The 15542-nt window shown below is 36.0% G+C and overlaps 2 protein-coding genes across 3 annotated transcripts in view; one reads left to right on the top strand and one right to left on the bottom strand.

Moving 5' to 3' along the window:
* LOC124157327 (85/88 kDa calcium-independent phospholipase A2-like) overlaps positions 1–4862 on the top strand; it is a 39873-nt gene extending 35011 nt beyond the window's left edge. The window contains exons 13-14 of the mRNA XM_046531961.1: positions 2357–2452; positions 3464–4862. Coding sequence (XP_046387917.1) covers positions 2357–2452; positions 3464–3709 — 342 coding nt within the window. The 3' untranslated portion in view covers positions 3710–4862. The remainder of the gene's footprint in view (positions 1–2356; positions 2453–3463) is intronic.
* Positions 4863–10625: 5763 nt separating this feature from the next.
* LOC124157324 (calsyntenin-1) overlaps positions 10626–15542 on the bottom strand; it is a 41875-nt gene continuing 36958 nt past the window's right edge. For both annotated transcript variants that reach the window (XM_046531957.1, XM_046531959.1), the window contains exon 18: positions 10626–15014. In XM_046531957.1, coding sequence (XP_046387913.1) covers positions 14694–15014 — 321 coding nt within the window. In that variant the 3' untranslated portion in view covers positions 10626–14693. The remainder of the gene's footprint in view (positions 15015–15542) is intronic.

Below are 15542 nucleotides of genomic sequence, written 5' to 3'. Positions count from 1 at the left end.
TGGCTACTAAACCACTTAGGTATTAGCATTTTTGGCAATGCAACTTTAAAAAATAGAAATTTTGAAAAAATTCGGGAAAAATCTTCCATCGTTTAGATCATTCCATTATTTAGCTTTTGGATTATAGATCTTTTTCTATAGGTTGAAAATCAGAGTATATTTGAATGCTTTGTACAATCCCTAAGTTCCTGACTTAACACCTGACTCTCTGTTGAATTCTAATTTGCAAGAAGTAAAGTATGAGTAAATACACGATAGAATAAGACACAACTCTATATTTCTATCAAAAACACTCTTTTTACCAACTTACAATGATAATGGGTAAAAAATTCATGTATCACAAAAATTAGGGTTTTTTCTTCTTTTTTCCCATGTTTTCTTTATAGTAGAGATGTGCAAATAGTATCTATGAATACTCGAATACTAGAAAGTATTCGATATTCGAGGTCTCGAATGATTATGCTAAAGGTACGCTCTCGAATAATTCGAATACTTTGAATTTTGCACCGTACACTGTCGTTGGTAGTTGACTCGTAAAATGGTAAAGAACTCTAGTCATCTAGTGCATGCAGCACCGCTTAGGCAAGTTGACGAATTACATTGAATTCGTGGATTTGAGCGGTGAATAGAGTTCGACTTGGGGAATCGAAAATTATCAGGTGAAAAAATCCGAAAATCCCTGATTCCCCCCACCAGGAGAACCTCAGTGCCGTGGGATAGTAACTATGTAGAACAATTCCCAAGATCCACTACCCCCTCCATTCATCAGCCCTTGGCCCCTCCTCCAACACTTTCCTCCTATCCGAAATCAAACAAAAGGCCTCAGCTCACGCAGGGTTAGTATTACGAAGGCTGTAAATCAAAAGCTTCAAAAGAAAATATCAAGTTACATGAGAATAATAGAATCGTGTTTCACCCTTCCTTCTTTCTCTCCCCCACTGACCTTTTTCTGCCTACCTGCTTCGAAGTTCCCCATTTCTGGAGGTCAACTAATGCATGAGTACCGTGGGATAGTTACATTAGCGCATTTCCCAAGGTCCGCTATCACCCTCCATTCAGATCCCGCCTCTCCCCCTATGAAACTTTCCTCTTCTCCGAAATAAAAAAAAGGTCCCAGTTCGCGCAGGGATCGTATTACGAAGACCTTAGCTTCGAAAAAAAATCAAGTTGCACGAGAACAATAGAAACGTGTTTTGTGCCCCCCCCCTTTTCTCACCCACTGACCTTTTTCTGCCTTCCTGCTTCGAAGTTCCCCATTTCATGAGGTCAACTGCTGCTTGAGTCATCTATTAGCCCAAAAGGTGTCTAACAATTACTATCGGCAATTGATTTTACACCTTTATTGGATTGAAATATAAGTAATGTGCGCGTAAATTAAAAAAGAATAAGACTAAACACGATGTATTTCTGACTTTATTTTACCATGTAAGGCTAAGAATTAAATGTCAAAATACGATGGAGACTTAGCATTCTGGCGAAACTCGATATCCTCACAGCTGAGCTTCTCGGAAGTTGATGTGGTATTCTTTTCTGAAAGCATATATCAAGTTAGAATTTATGAGTTATGCTATAAATCTCTATTGTTACAGTCACAGAGGAAGGGATATTTTCTCAGGATTTTGTTTCTCCCTGATAGCAATTTGAATTCATCTGCTTATCTCGTGAGAACTTCCAAAGATGGACTGGAAATAATTGAAGAAAATCCAGTGGAGAAGTGCGTGTATTTTGCAAAACGCCTCAGATTGTCCGCTAGTACTTGACAGCAGGAGTGGGGGTAAAGCGAGCTACCTGTTGAAAATAAAAGTCGGATGAAGCTGAGTATCAGGTGGGCGTGCCGCTGAAATGGCGTTTGGTAGGTAAGAATGTATACATCAGACAGAAATCCATCGTAGCAGTGTAAATGCTGAGACGGCATGCAATCATTTTTCGCGAGGTGGTGTGTCCCCTTAGAATATTTGAAAGAGATGTTAGTCGAATCAAATATATGCCCAAATTGTTTCCAGAAAATTGAAATATTCCATTAATCAGCTAAATTCCTGTTTGAATCCTTTTAGGAAATCACAATTACTCGCCAAAATCTTGGGTTTCCTGCTGCGTAGGCAACCTAGTCAAACATTCCCGCATTCATTGTTTAGTATTCGAGGTATTCGAATATTCGAGCTATGATTTAATATTCGAGTTCGAGAAATCTGCTATTCGACCCATCTCTACTTTATAGCATTGTTATCCCCATTTCAGCATTGAAGATTTTCAGTTGTATTAGAATAAACAGCTCATGTGTAAATTCTGTGTTTTATTTTGAGACTGAGAAGTGTTTATGGGCTGATATGTAATACGGTCTTATTCTCATTCACAGGTTAAAGAAATTGATATTTTTAGACCTGGAAATATTTTAGATTCAACTAGATTACTTGCAGGGTTGTCTGTGCTTGGAAATCTACTAATTGATCAAGTAAGTGTTCTGATTTTTAAAATCTTATATCCACTTATTTTCATGCATTATATATTTATTACATGTTTAATGATTGAATGATAATTATTACACAGCTCTAAAAACATAAGAGAATGTATTGATAACTTATAGTTCAATAGAAATTTTACTGCCAATGAAAAAAAAGCAAATAACTTGAGATAATGAGGCTTTCACACCTAGCCAAAAATATTTGATGGGTGAAATGCCTGAGGAGAAATTTTCTCTGTTATTTTTTGGGTTGCTTTTCTTCCATCGCTCAGTATTTCTTTTCTGAGTTACTCATGGGTATATAGATTTCTTTGTTGGATGCTATAAAATGTTATCATCGCAGGCTCTTAGAGAAATCTTTTTTTATCATCAATGGGTGGCATTCTCAGTTGAACAATACCTGTCATTTTCCAAAAATGTGTTTTGATGTCTCACTTCATTAGAAAGCAGCATGAATGAATCTTGCATAAGGACTTGCGCCACTAATCAATGATACTAGAAATCTGTGTATCTCTATTTACAATCTAAATTGAATGAGTGCATTTTTAAATCAAAGTTGAATTGGAATTGAAAAATAAACATGGCTTGGATCCCTGTTTTTTTCACAATGATAATCATTTTTTAATTTTTTTTGTGAAAACTCATGATTTGTTTTGATTAGAAGTTGTCTTTCGGAGCTAACTAAGAAGAATGAAGAGAATGCATTTTTCAGGTTAATGCAACTGCCTGCAATGATTACTAGATGAGACCTTTTAAGTCATCTAACCAATGAAAAATGAGCATTTAACTAATTTAATACAGTTATAAAACCAATTCATATTCAATATACATAATTATGATCTTATTCCCTAAAAATGTCTCAATTTAATGGGAGGATGAGGGATAATTTCTCCTAAATTGTATTTGGCTAAATTATTCATATTTATCTTTCTTGATGTAGATAAGGTATATTGAATTAAATTTCATGAAATTACTCAATACTTACGTATTTATTATCCCCAGGCAACAGCATGTGACTCTCATGTTGTGGATAGAGCTCGTGCATGGTGCTCTACAATGGGAGTTAACTATTATCGATTCTCCCCTCCTCTGTCATCAGATATTCAAATGAATGAAACTAGAGATGATACTCTTGTCCATATGCTTTGGGAGACCAAAGTTTACATGCGACATCAGACATTTGATGTCCAGCAGTTAGCCAACAAATTGCTTCATCTGCCCACTCACTCACACATGGCCAAAGTTTGATGCTATGTTAATAGTTGTTTGCCAAATCCTTTATTGATCAATGGATATTTGTATGTTTAAATGCATAAATTTTATTGAGTGTGTTTCAAATAGCTCAGTATTTCCTCTAATTTTTCGATACCTACTTTATGAGGAGTCTGTTAGCTGTAAGGAACTGTCTGTGATTTCAGTTGCAGTATTTTAAATTCCTAGTTGTCTTACAGGCATCTAATGGGTTATGCATTGGTAATGCAAACCTGTATTATTCCCTGAAAAATGTGTTTGTTATTGTTTCATTCGCATTATAAGTAATGGATTATTCTATGAATATTCAGAGGGGGATGTGATATTTATTGACTGCAGCTTACCTTTTAATGTTTGTAAGTTAGATTTAAAGTTAAGTTTTAAATGGAATGTTATATGGAAATGCTTTTCTTTACTTATTTTTTCCATTAAATGGTATTCGGCAATTTGGAAAAAGCTATCATGTGATATGTATAGGCTATCTCCATCCAATAAACATGTTGAAATCCAAGATTTTGATAATTCATTTGGGAAGGAATGTCCACAATTAACTAAATATGTCTGAGGACTTGTAACCTTTGAAAACTTCATTCAAGGGGTTTACTTTTACGTACTAATTTGTGAGTAGCTTAATGACATTACAATTCTTTTAATTTTTGATTTAAAGAAAAATAGAGGAAGAAAGATCAATTGCTCTGCAACAAGGATTTACAATCATTTCTATGCTTTCTCTCAGGTTAGTTCTTTTGTATCCCGGTCAGTAAAAATTTGGTGGACCCAAAATATTGGACTCAAGATGTTGATAATATAATAGCTTATGAAGTGGATGTATACTCTGTTATTCTTTATGTTGGTGTATTACATAAGATGTTGTGTATCTTTTATTAACCTGTGGCATCCCTAAATTGAAACGTACAATCAACAGCAGATTGGAGAACAAGATAAATATTTTTTTCTGGAGAGTCACCTCACTAACAGATTTATGATTCTCTGGAATCCATTAATCTGTTTATTCTATGTCTTGTACATACCTCAATGATGTATGTTCCTGTGATTATCTGTCTGTATAAAGTAATGACCATATTTTTTAATCCTTGTACATGCATATCTCTCTCATAATGTCTCAAATGAAGTCAATTTATGAAAGTCACTTGTATTTTCTGTCAGTGAAACCTTTTGAGGAGAAGAGGGAAATTTCCAATTACTGTGCACTGTTTTTTATTACAGTACCCAGCAAGCGCATTATAAATAATTGAGAAAGGAAAAAATAAGGAAGGCACTTATAAGTAAGCAGGTTGGCCTTTCCTTATGGGTTTCTTACAGCCAGACCCACAAGCATCCAGAGTAATCATAAAATGGAGGCCAAACTTTCAGCATTTCCTTAGATGTTGTTATTATTCCATCGTTTTAGAGTATTCTTTAAGTCATTTATGCATAAGAATAATGTTTTCATTCTTGGTGCTTATATATATCAGGAGAAATAACATCATACGACTATAATTTGAAAATTAATCACATTTATGAAATATGACGGCTAAACGACGGTCGTAAGAATAACACATAATTTCACATGAATAGCGACGTAGAATATAAAAATGCCAAAAAAGATATCTCTAAAATCAATAATTTTATTCATCGGGTTTTCAATCCATAAATTAAAATTCATAAATGCTAGATTGTGTGGACCTTAAATGAATTCAGTTTGTTTCATGCACACAGCATCTAAGATACCTACGCCTCATATCCTTAACCTGCAATGGGTTGTAATCGTTAGCATGCATAACTGCTCATCTGTGGGTCATACATTGGATTCCTGGTATAGTTATTTTTTTTCTTTTCGTCAAGAGAGAAAAGTACTTAAATTATACTTAGCATCTTCACCAGCAAGTTGCTTGAAGTTGTTATTTTTTTTTTTAGATGAAAATTTGTTATCAGTTGTTCAGCTCTTATGAAGACTTGCTGAATTTAACCGTAGGCTTTAAATTTGTGTCGGGAGCATAGCTTGTGTGGATTGTAATTCTGCCGCCTTTGATGCTCCAACAGAAGCGACTTAAGTTTATTTGAGGATATTTTACGGCAATCCATACCTATTTAACCCTAAAATCTTATCCTTGCCTTAAATAAACCCCTTACCTTACGATAAGCTGCTTATCATGTTTTTCTGTAAAGAAACCATAAGAAATGGGTAACTCTCTTTCTTTGTGCTATCTGGGTAGGTGATTGTCATGTAAAGCATTCCTGTGTTTGAATTTTCTTAAAGCTTATAATATTTCTAACTTTGCCTGAGTGTTTATTCTTATAATTATTTTCTTGTTCAGATAATTATGTCTAGTGAGCTGTACTCATAAATGCATCTCTTCTAGAATCCATTTCCTCTCTAAACTTGAATTAACACTATTATTTTTTTGAAGATCCCATGTATATTTATTGGATAGAGTAATTTTTTTTGTCTTATGTGATGACATTTTATCTTATGGATTTAAAACTCCTATTGTGTAAGTATCATAGGGGAGTGGTATCCAAAATTTGTGGTTTTCTTATTTCTATGAATTTCCATATCATATTTTCATTGGCTTAAATAAATTATGGATGAAACACATCACTTCTTCAGGTGCCTGTAATGCTTTGCTTCGTTTACAAGTTCTTCTGATTCATATTCTGATTTTTCCTCCTGAAACCTTTTGTCATAACATAAGTACTTGTTTTTTTTCCTCTCTGCCTAGGATTGCAATCATTTATTAAGGTGCTCATTCCTGCTGGTTTAGTGGGTTGTTTGGCTAATTTTCTCCCAAATAATTATTGATTGAGGAAAAAGGATGCTTAAAAATACTGTGGCTATTAGTTATTAGTCACGATGCTATTTCATTGTAGTCAATGTAACTGAGCAGAGATCAGTGCCAATGCTATCGTTGAGATGTTGGTCTGCCCAAATCTACATCTTTTGTTCAGGTTACAGAACCTCAATACATACCGTATTTGTCTGAATATAGTCCCCCTTTCTTTTCCAAAAATGTCCGTGGTAAAAGTAAAGGGAGTGCTATATTCAAACCCATTTTTTGAATTTTTCCCGAAACTAAAGCCTCAAAATTAGGGGGGGAAATATTTATATATATATTTGGAGAAATACAACAATACCTACAACCTTCCAACAACTAAGCCTTAAAGCTAAATGCTGTTAAGTCTAAAATAAAATTCTTAAATAATTTTTCCTTCAGTTCAATGTATACCTTAAAAATCTATGCTCTGAAACATTCAATATGGGTAGCTTTCTCTATTTAGTTCCTCTTTAGTGTCTCAACTTTGGACTTTAGATCTGTACTGTCCCATATTAGAAGCCTTGCCAAAAGATATTTGAGCGATTTGATGGAGGGTATAGAGGAGAGTGATGTGAAAGTGACCATTCTCTTCCGGACTCCATTGGGAATGCACTTGCTGCCAACCACTAGGTTGTAATTACTGTTTTTGGGTTGGGCAACCAAATTACCTTTTCTTCCCCTTGAGCTCAAGAGTGGAGGGGAACTTTTTTTGCCTTCCCCTCCAAACAACCTCCCTGCTGTAACTTTTACCCATTCTCCCTACTATTGCAGGCATGAAGATGGCAGGAACGTATGACAGAGGTATACCAAACCTGTCCATCTATCATGAAATGGTGCTGAATATCTGATTTGATAAAATGTAAATAATGAGCAACATTCCATGGAGGAGTTTTGTTTGAGGAAGTGCAATACCCACAACTGATAACCAGGGGCAGGGGTGCAGCTATAGGAATTAAGGCTGGGGGGGTTTAGATGCAACTAATACCGGGGTGTGTGGGGGTATGTAATACCCACCAGGATAAGCTGTAGGTGTGAAATTAATTGCAGAATTTTAAGATAAATTTTTCAAAATGGTGAGTTTTACGGCTTTCTGAGGGATATTTTATTAATCCTTACACTATTCTATTATTAATAAATATCAATCCAATTAAGTAAAATGGATTAAACTTAATAATTTCTCTGAGCTCTGAGAGAGTTTTATCTCCCAAAACCCCCCTTGTGCCACTGACCAGGGGAACCATTGTGGTTATAGATTTTTGGATGTATTTTAATCACATTTAGAAGGGTGAAAGAGGCGATTTTTTTACATTCCGAGGGCTGTAGAGCATATCCATTCAGTGGAGGTATAGCATGCCCACTTCAAACAGCCAGTGTAATATGAGGAGCAGTAAGAGAACATGTTGAAAGGGTTGTATGTTTTTAGAATACAACTGGCTTCAGCCTTTCCTACCTTTTGCTGGAAAAATCTACCTTTGTCATTTTTTGGTCTTTTTTAATCCATGTTCAAGGAAAGATATTCTATTTTTTCTTTTATTTTATAGCTCAGAGCATTAATATGGGGCTGAAATGTGACTTATGTTGGCTTATCTGCCTGGCCCCTGACACTTAATAACTCCTTTAACTTCTGCAGTGCACTTCTGTATATTTGATGTCAAAATAGCATGCCTTGAGTAAAATTTAGCTTTCTAGGCCCTGGTATTTCAATTCTTGAGGGGGTACATCAAGGGCGTACCCAGGATCATAACTGGGGGGGGGGGGGCAAGCTAGGGAAGTCTAGTCTAGGCAAGTCTAGGGAAGGGCAAACCAAGTTGTGACATTTTTAGTTTATGAGATTATTTCCTTGAAAAAATATTTTATTTTAGTTACATATCTTATAGTAATGGCGAAATTCGTCACCAATTTCCCTGCAAAACCGGCTGGGGAGTGAGGAGTTAGCAGGGACGCAAGGCTGTTAAGGTCACTAGAGGTACTTTCTTTACTATTTATCACGTGACCAGAAACGATCGAAAATTTCAGAATTTTTTCGAGCCAGCATTTTCGGGATACACGCAGAAATAGGCTGTTCAGGGTCAAAAACAGTTGGGGTGTGAGGAATCGGCCAAGCCGAGGGACGCATGAAAGTCACTAAAAAGTAGGCCACTGGCAATGACGAAGAGTTAAGTGGGTCTGAATTATTGAGTTAGGACTGGATTCTACCCTATTTAATTGGAGGAGGAACGACAGATAGCTATAGTAATAAAACCTAAATATAACCTTTTCGAGTAAAATCTTCGGAATCATGGAACGAAAAGTAATTGGAATGGAATATTATGACAAATTTTCAAATGGTCCTCAAGTTCCCACCCTGTAGATATTGCTCATAGAGTTCATAAAATTGCTTCACCTGCATGTCTTTCATATGTTGCGCTTGCAACACTTTATCCCATTGGTCCAAACCGTGCTCTTTCCAGTCCAGCTGCCGGTAAAAAGCTCTACCTTTGAATGGTAAAATCATCAGTGGTCATTGTCAGTCCCTATATTTTTAATATGTATAATGTCATTCGCATGATGTGTTTTCTCAAAATTTTCTTCTTTAGGATTATATAAATTGGAAATCTTAAGTACCTACTTGGTTAGTGCTATTTCATCCAGCTTTATTTTTAAAAATTAGATGCAAAATTTTTAACTTATTTTAGTCTCAATTTTTATTCATCAGTAATAACCAGATGTCTTAATTTTCTATCTTCACACTTACCTTGCAAGCTACATCCCAGAAGTATCACATTCTAATACCTCTCGATTCCCATTACGTCCATTAAAAAAAAAGATTCCCAGATAATATTCGCAAAACTGGTGAGGAGCATTTTTGGACTTAAAAACTATTTCATCAGTCTTTGATTTATTTTTTCTCATCATCTCGATCTTAGATTATTAAGTTCAAATATTGCACATTCCTGTACTTTTTTATGTTTATGCATCTTTTCCCTGAAAAATTTGAAATACCTCTTCATGTGCTCTACCTCAACCCACCCAAAACCGGCCACTGCTTTTTATTCCTCCACAAAAGCCCCCCGAAACTGGCTGACTCAAGCTCCTATGTGAAACTTTTTTTGGGTGCTCTAAAGATCTACTTTTACTTAAATACTTTTACGCCTACTTTCAATTACTAAAATAGTTCATCATTGCTTTCAAGTTCTTCTTACCCTCATACCTCCAAGTCAAAGCAGTGCGTACACTTACCTTGAGTGTGTAGCCAGATGCCTTTTTGCTCTCTTGTTGTTGCCGGGAAAATCGCATTGGTTTTTTCATTTGTGTTTAACACTGACATAGAAAACAGATCCTGTACAAGGTAGGAACTGTATTTGAAGGTACTTCAGGACTGCATGATGTACCTCCTACACTAAGTAAGTAATAGGACCTACTTGAAACCTTAGCATTGCAACTTTCTCAAGTAAATATCAACATACCCTAGCAGTGATGACAGAACTGTGTGCCTGTGAATGCAGACATAAATGAGGAAAGGACAGATGGAAGAAAAATCGAGATTCAACTGTAGCAATTTGTCTGCGAAATTGCTTCTCAAATACCATCAAGGGAACAGAGTGGATTAAACTGGACTCTTTCATAAAAGATTCAAGTACATATAGCCGAATAAAATTCTAGAGATGCCTTAGTAAATTAATATATGTACTTCCATGAAGTCTTTTATGATAAACAGGACTGCTCTATAATTCCACAATTAGAGGACTATTACAACAATTAGGTCTACATAATAGCATCATCGCAGGAACATTAGATTAAATTACCTATTGAAGATTGTCCCATTGCATCACATGTTATGCTTCTTTGCAGGTGATCAAAGGCCAATCTTTTTATATTAGGCACTGAATGAATTTTAAGTTTGAAAATGTATTCCCATCCCTAAAGCGCTGTAGGATTCAAGTATTTAACAGACTTCGGTAAATTGCAATCAAACTTTTCATCATGCCACTTTACTTTTACCCTTAAAATTTTCCAGCAATTTAGTACCAGCAATTTATAATCAATTTCACTCCTACATGTGGGAAATGCTAACCTTCCTGACCAAAAGTTAGGAAAGACAATTTTATGACCAGAACTTATATTACAAATTAACATTTATTTATGCACAAATATATAGTACATCCACAGTTTTTGATGTGACAATAAGATAAAAATGAAATAGAGAATGCAGGTAGCCATATAATCACAGAGGAAGTGCAAACCTTAATAAACTCGTGTTTTCCTCTTGAAGGATATTCTATTTTTTATGTTGAGGCCAATGATGTACTAAATTACCTTGAGGTTAAGCATTTCTTTTCAGTATGGTTAGATAATGAAAGACAAATACATGAACATGTCCTTTAGATGAATAATTTAAAGCATACTATATAATTCCTTGGGCAATATTGTCTTAGGATACAAGAAAACCTGTAATTGATAATGCACAGCTATTCAAGTCCTAATCAAAAAAGCACCAAACAAAACACATTTTAACTCGTTTGGCTCTCAAAATGCACTTCTAATCCCATAAGCACTTCACCATACCAACATCCATCCCGAACATATGGTCACTTGCACTCGCTGATACGTATTAAGGTTAGATAAATGCAAAATTTCCCAATACCAATCAGTATATCCCAACAGGCAAAAACGCTAAGCCCATCTCATGCGAGTCCTACAAAGTTACTTTTCACTTCTAGAAAAAGTTGATGAACTAACATTATGATATTGGTAACATAAAATGTCTTCCAGAAAGCCATTAAGCAATGCTGATGAAGCAAACTAGTGTATTTAAAAATAGATTTTTCCACTTTTCAGTGACAACTTAGTGATCCCCTTCCTTGCTAGCCTCTTTTTTTTTTTAATAATTATTTACATTTGAATCTTTATCTTCACATTATCAAACATAACATCAATGTTTCGTAAGACTCAGCTAATTTTCAAGCCCACAAGTGGATGCAGTGATTTTCTAAGAGGACAGCATTTGTCATTAGGGAAACTTAAGGGGAAAATGTTGCTCATGTATGCACTCCGATATCATACTTGGCCACCTGATTTCACCTTCAGTAATCGTGACTAATCTATCTTTTTGTTTTTACCCAAAATATGGCCAACGAGCACTTGCTTATTTAAATAACAGCAGTTTCTAGCAAAACAATGACAACTAAAAATAAAAATCACAAATATCTAGCTGGATATGGAAGGAAATGTTGGAAACATAAATCATATAATTCCAAATCTTTAAGTACTCAATTAAAGTAAGACTAATGCTTTCACGAGAAAGAAATTCAGCATGGAATTTGAAATAAAACGATAACATCAGTCTTATAATACTAAATGAACCTTATCAGGTGTATCCTATTATTAATATGTTTAAAGTAACAATGGCATGTTTTTGGGTGTAGGCTTTATTAAACAACTGTGTTTATGACATTTTAAGACAAAGACCACAATTTCCATATATTGTACAAACTTGTGCTGCAAATGAATATGCACCTGCATTGTCAATACAGCTGCACCAAATATTCTCACATAAAGAAAAAAATGGCTCTACACCCACGACAGCATCCAGCTTAATCTTATAATGATGTGCTTTCACAAAGTTTTTCTCTTTTTCAATTTTTTTCATTTTTTGCTACCGGCATTTCCTGAGTTCTTTTATATATCCAAGGATATCCACATGATTTTGTAAAAAATTAAAATCAAGGCTAATGGTGATAAGTACAACACTTAGGTTTTTCCTAAGCCAAACGAGAAGACAGGCGCTGCGCTCCATTGCACATAGAAAGCCACACACACACACGCGCATACCGTACCTATTCCCTTGAGGACTCTTCTAATTATTTATACGGTGTACCCTCCGTTGGCTAAGTAGGACATTATACCTAATCTCTACATTCCAGATGCCTCCTTATATTACCGTATGAAAGAAGTCAGGAAATTTCATAAACTAAATTAAGATCATTAAATGGAATGTCCAGAAAAATGTATTCAAGGTTAAGTGTAAAATAAAAATGTTAGGATAATTGATAATAGTGTACCTCAGCAGATTTTTTGACAGACATTTCTGTGCTGTGCATATCCTAATACTATATTCCCATTAGTAGGTTTTTAAAAACATGACAATGTTGAGAGTGCACTATATTACTGTTACCCAAGCCTACCCTAGAGGAAAAGAAAGCTTATTACAGCTAATATAACCCCACACCTTAACATGTTGGATGGAGAGCCATTTAAATAGAATAGTAAAGGTAGGCGGGTACTTTAGAAAAGCAGGGCTGCAAGCACCCCGATAGAAGGTGTGTGGAGGGGAGGGAGGACAGTTTGAGACAGCAAAAGGGGTCGAGATGTCCGTTGAGAAGAAGGGATGCACCATCTAGTAAAATAGTGATGGCTTCAATGGGTCCACCTAACATTCTCAACACATCAATGATGTGCAATTTTCCATTCCATTAATTCATTCCAACGATTCCCCAAAAAACAAAATCAATACTTCCACACTCCCCATGGCCCCTGCATACGTCTTCATTACTCCTTTTTCTTGGGCCCGAGTCAATCATTGCTGAAGTTTCAGTGAATAAGCTCTTGAGCAGAAAGGAAAATCCATACAACATTAAAATCGCATAATGGGGACATAGTCATTTGAAGAGGGTGATATGCATGTCTTACCCATCTTTACATCCTCTTCTGTGAGAGTGAAATGCTATCCCTTCCATATTACAGTACCAAGTGCACATTATAAAAATACTTCATGACATCAGGATGTCAGTTTCAGAAAAACAAGGAATAAATAACAATACAATAAAAAGATTGAACACATTAAATGCCTTGAAAAGGAGGCAAAAATTAGGAAATTAAAAAAAAATACTTCCACCAAGTGACAGACACGACAGACACCCACACCACATACAAAATATACAGAGCTGCCAAAGATATAACATCCACATTATCATTAAGTTGCTCCCTAGGTATCATAATTGGGATATGTTTTCTTAAAGAACAAAGTGAATGAATAATACAACTCTTAACATTATGATTTCTTCCATTTAAGGACACCAAAATTATCATGCAAACTGACTCTGCAGGTAAACCTTAAGTCTTTATATGCAAATATTTCAAAAATATTAAGGGCAAGTCAAGGGCATAAAACATAGGATTCTACAGAGTGATTTGCATGTATGGCACTACTATCAGTAACTCTGAACTCTCACTAGGTTTGGGATAGTTTTTACATTTATTATGTATATCAATAATCAGAATCATCAATTATAATAAAGACACACTGATGATAATATTGCCGACAACACGATCTCAGCTATTTGGAGCACCCAAAATTTACACACAGACACATAAATGCAATTAGAAAGAATTTGTGGGCCTTGGTAAAAGGGACGGTAAAAAATTAAAAGGACTTCGCCTCATTAGACTTACAAGCTGGACTTAAATTATTATCTCATTTCCACAAAACCTTTTTAGAGGCATGAATTAACGTGCATTTAATGAACACGTTGGTGCATGCTTGTGTCGTAATTGGTGGTGCATATTTAATCAGGACAACCACAGCTAGAAAGGAATCAAAGAAACTGGGGAGAGAGAGAGGGAAGGTAAAACTAGATGAGGAATAGTAGTGACAAAGGAGAGCTGGGGAAAAATATGTAAAAATCACAAATTTAAGCTCAAAGTAAATAATACTTTCTTAAACATAAAAAAATTGACAATAAAAAACCCACACCAACTCCTTAAACAGCCCCACCTCATCAGACACAAAGAGGGGAAAGAAACACAAGGAATAACATGAAACGGGAATTACTGGGACAGCAATAACAAAGGAACTGTGGACGGGAGAAGGAGGAGGGAAGGATTGACAGGCAACTGTTAATGGGGGACTTTTCAAAGGGATGGGCGGCCTCTCGCAGGGAGATTTGAGACAAGTGGGGAGGGGAGAGCTAGCACATTTCGGGGAGAGCCAAAACCCCCATATTTTAAGAGGAGTGTAATTCACTTCCACAACCAGCAGCAATTACGAGTTTAACAGCAATCTTTTCCCCTCCTCTCCAAACCCCAGGTTACTCCAACCCCCCCAACCCCATTTCCACAACCTCCTCCCTTTTTTAATTCTTTTACGTTAAAAATCAAGTACAAGGGGGCGATTGGGGCCACACTCCTTAGATGGCCAGGGTCGAATTGTCCCACTCCAAATCCTTGCCTTTGCCACCCATTCCATTGCTCCTTTCCTCCTCTTCCCTCCCAGAACCCCCATCATCCTCATCCTCCTCCTCTTCCTCTTCTTCCTCCTCATCCTCTTCTTCATCTTCGTCCGACGAATCCAAGTCATCCCGATAGCTCGACCCGTCGTCTGATGTGTCGTCATCGTCATCATCAAGACAGGTGGCACCACCAGACAGGGTCAAGGCTGAATGGCCGCCACCCTTACCTCCGCCTTTGCCTCCCTTTCCGTGGCCGGACTGCGATCCCTGTGCATCGAGCTGCAGTGGAAATAGGCCCGAGGGCCAAGAAAATGGGAGTAGTACCGTGGTGGCCACTCGTATCAAATATAATATTTCCCAGCCCATTATGATGCCCATTTTTACAAATGTGCCCATTGATCAGCCATTGTATTAGGACATAACAATGTTCTCTACTAATTCCAGCTGCTTCTCCACTACTTTCATGTTTCCAGAGTGTTTCATAATAAGCATTTCACAGAACACCATAGACAATGGAATTGATTAAATTTTGATTGATGGATATTAAAGTTTAACCCTATAATAAAATTAGGAACAATTACGATCGAAAATAAATTTCAAGAAATGTATATGATTTTTATCGCAAGAAACTTAGGTCTAGATCTAGAGAAATCTGAAAGTGATAAAAAACTACAAAAATGCCCCTTGGGGCAAGTGAGAGAGATGCACAGCAGTACACATAATTTGACAAGTGGAAAAAATCCTTCAATATGAATGCAAAACAGTTTTTTCACTGGTTTCTTTAAAAAACACAAAAATTCTGATAAA

This window comes from Ischnura elegans, chromosome 4, assembly GCF_921293095.1.
Source record: "Ischnura elegans chromosome 4, ioIscEleg1.1, whole genome shotgun sequence".
Lineage (NCBI taxonomy): Eukaryota > Metazoa > Arthropoda > Insecta > Odonata > Coenagrionidae > Ischnura > Ischnura elegans.
Note: the sequence above shows the minus strand (reverse complement) of the source record. Positions and strands in the feature narration are given on the sequence as shown.